The sequence below is a fragment of the Quercus robur genome, chromosome 1 (assembly GCF_932294415.1).
Source record: "Quercus robur chromosome 1, dhQueRobu3.1, whole genome shotgun sequence".
NCBI lineage: Eukaryota > Viridiplantae > Streptophyta > Magnoliopsida > Fagales > Fagaceae > Quercus > Quercus robur.
The window spans coordinates 37,719,280-37,722,313 of NC_065534.1; the positions used below are offsets into that span (position 1 = coordinate 37,719,280).

A 3,034-nucleotide genomic window follows, 5' to 3' on the forward strand; every position below is an offset into this window, starting at 1 on the left:
TATGAAGTTCCCAACTCTATTTCATCATAAAGAATGGATTTATGTAGAAGGAGCCTAATGTCATGGCCTTGGATTTCTTTCAAATAATAAGCCGGATATTTTATTGAACTAGTATGCTACATGCACAATATTTTTGCAACAACTCCATAATATATTCTAGATGACAAGTAATTAATAGTTTTAATTTAAATTCATTATTAAAATTATTTTTTTACATACTAATAAACAACTTATCCCTTAAAATATATTGTGAAAATAATGTTGGCGAAACATTTCTCTTTATTTAAGAGTTTGCATCATGATACTACAGTCTAAAGTATTGCATTCAAGTATCAATATCATAGCACAATATAATCTTAGAGCAAGGTATGCCAAATATAGCTAACTATTTTATACTTCCATCATAACATCAAATCCTTTATCCATTGTGACTAAAAGAAGAGGACACAATACTCTTATTTTGGAAATAAATTGGAATGTCTCAAGTCATAAATTTGAAGCCAATTCGACTTAATACTGAATGGGAAAGAGTTCTGAAACAACTACTAACCGCGCCCCATTGAAAGAATCAGTTAGACTTGCTCTTAGAAGATTTATACAATTCAATGTCGGTCTGATAGTATAAGATCTCTCCAGAATCATCGACATAGTGGTCTTCTTTGATGCTTCTTACTAGATTCTCGAATAAGTGAGTTGGAAAAGGCCCGGATTTCTTTGGCTCACGATAATACTTCCCAAGCACTGGTTTAGCTGCCTTAGTCTGCAAGGTAAGTATAAAAATCATAAGAATCAATTCATTATGACGCTACTATAATTTTGCTAGTCAAAAGTTATTTGCTAAGGTGATTGAAAAATTAAGTACCGCTTCCACTAGATGATAATGCGGGATTTGAGGGAAGAGATGATGTATAACATGAGTGCCAATATCATGGTGGATGTTGTTAAACCATCCATAATCACGATCAACTGTTGTAAGCCCTCCCCTTAGGTAGCTCCATTCCTGTCAAATTGCAGACACAAAGGATAATGAAGCCTTTGAATTAAACTATTCTTCTTAAGATGCTACGATTCCCTCTGAAGTTAAGTAATATTATCACTATCAGTACCTTGCCGCGGTACCAAGGAAGTTTCTCCTCATGACCATGGTGATGTAAATATGTCACAAAATCCAGCCACATTATGAAAATCTGTGAATAATAGTGGATACAAATAAGCATATTACAATTGGAGAAGAAGTAAACTGTACGGAATTTTATGAATAAAGCAAGAAAAAGATAAAATCACTCACCAAGTAAGGCACACCGTACAGCTTTAGCATTTGGATTGGACCCACCACAAAGGATAGACAGATAAGCAGAGCAACCATTGCGGACCAGCACAGAGTTGAGGTTATCACATCTTTCCTCTCACTGGGGGCGAACAAATTGCTGTAAGGGTTGAAGTGAGAACCCTCCTTCCCTGGAGCTCTCCACCACTGAGATGTAATCCACCACAAAATCAAAATTTAGCTGCTTAATTACTATCACAAGCAGATAGTTAACTTAACTATTACTACAATTAAGAGTAAACAAAATATAAGCTTTCTCACCAGATAAATTGGGTATGCAAAGAGGGGTAAAGGCACTGTGAACCTCAGCATTCGAGTACTATGATTTAAACTCTTGTATACCTTCTCAGTCAACTAATAAAAAATAAAGACATTACTAAAAATAAAATTAAAATTAAAAGATTATATCTATGTTCACGGTTAATAAGACCATTTTTTGAAATAATACCGGAACCCATGACTCATCATTCTCCACATTCCCATGGTTCTGGTGGTGAGTTCTGTGGCTAATTCTCCTGTAGGATTCAAGAGCAGTGAAATTCATCAAATGTCGACAAAAATTTAAAACTAAATCTTAACATAAGCCAAGGATTACTGAAAAGTTAATTAACAAACTAAGTTAATCACAAACCCACCATCCATGGTAAGGTACAAGAATTGAAGAATGCAAGATGTGCCCCACAACACTATTTAGGATGAGGTTGTCAGAAAAGCTGCCATGGCCACTGTTCAATCGAAAACCAAACACAATGCAAACATATGTGAAAAACAATAACATAGTTTTAGACAATAGAAGGCAAAGAATTGACAATTATGTAATTACCAATCATGTCCAAGAACAAATAGAGCCCAGAACATGGTCCCCTGAGCAGCCCAGTAAAGTGGCCAAAAAGTCCAGCTATTGAAGTAGATTGCAGCTGCTCCCAATGCAAAGACCACAAAGACATCTCTGAGAACATAACACAGAGACCTCCATGGATTCTTGACCCAGCAATGCTTGGGAATGGCAGCTCGGATCTCAGCTATCTTAAATGGAGGCGGCGCACTTGGGTCGAAATATTCTTTTTGCTCAACCCCATGATTAGTAAGCTCGCCTTGTCTCTGCATTTCTTCAACAACTGGCTCCTTCATTGGCTCTGGATTTGGGTATTTTAGTGCAGACCCAAAAAGATGCCCCAGAGGAGAAATGAAGAGTTGGAGGCTTTGCCAAAACTCTGTATGGTTAAGGGTTGAGGGCTGAGACTTTGAGAATGAGACTTGACAGGCTTTTATGCTTTATAGCTACAATAAGGCTGTGACACGCACGTGAGAGTAGAGAAACAGAATCTATCTCTGGATGCACCCTAGTTGCCATGCGTGTGAACAGAATCGATTACACTACACAGTACACACATACAGATACACTCATGACTTGCACATTCTCAAAGGCATTGCAGCAGCATACAGATTGTGTAATTATTTGAGGCAATCTAGGCGTGATGGAGGAGAATACTTCAGAGATACAATCACAACTTTTTCACGAAATTTAAATTTTACCAAAACTTTAAAAGTTTACAGCCAAAACAATGATTACGACATACCACAGGTAGGGAGATTTTTTTGGTAATAACAAAGTCCTAAGAAAGGAAAAAGTCCAAAAACAACTGAATGAAGAAATTTCTTCTTAAAAAAATTAAAAAAAAAAAACTTAATTAAGAAAGTAAAAAT

General features: G+C 36.3%; 1 protein-coding gene across 1 annotated transcript; it reads right to left on the minus strand.

The window, feature by feature from the left end:
* Window positions 1-369: 369 nt before the first annotated feature.
* LOC126688991 (acyl-lipid omega-3 desaturase (cytochrome b5), endoplasmic reticulum-like) lies at window positions 370-2,733 on the minus strand. Its single transcript, XM_050383959.1, has 8 exons — window positions 2,151-2,733; window positions 1,963-2,052; window positions 1,776-1,842; window positions 1,589-1,681; window positions 1,289-1,474; window positions 1,107-1,187; window positions 863-1,000; window positions 370-760 (listed from the first exon to the last, which is right to left on the minus strand). Exons 1-8 carry the CDS (start codon window positions 2,456-2,458, stop codon window positions 569-571), a joined length of 1,155 nt encoding a protein of 384 aa, XP_050239916.1. The 5' UTR covers window positions 2,459-2,733; the 3' UTR covers window positions 370-568.
* Window positions 2,734-3,034: the final 301 nt, after the last annotated feature.

Coding starts and splice junctions, on each gene's coding strand:
- LOC126688991 (XM_050383959.1), bottom strand. CDS start 2,458: ATGAAGGAGCCAGTTGTTGAAGAAATGCAGAGACAAGGCGAGCTTACT. Junction 1,475..1,588: donor TTGCATACCCAATTTATCTG/GTGAGAAAGCTT, acceptor ATTACATCTCAG/TGGTGGAGAGCTCCAGGGAA. Junction 761..862: donor ATTATCATCTAGTGGAAGCG/GTACTTAATTTT, acceptor CTTACCTTGCAG/ACTAAGGCAGCTAAACCAGT.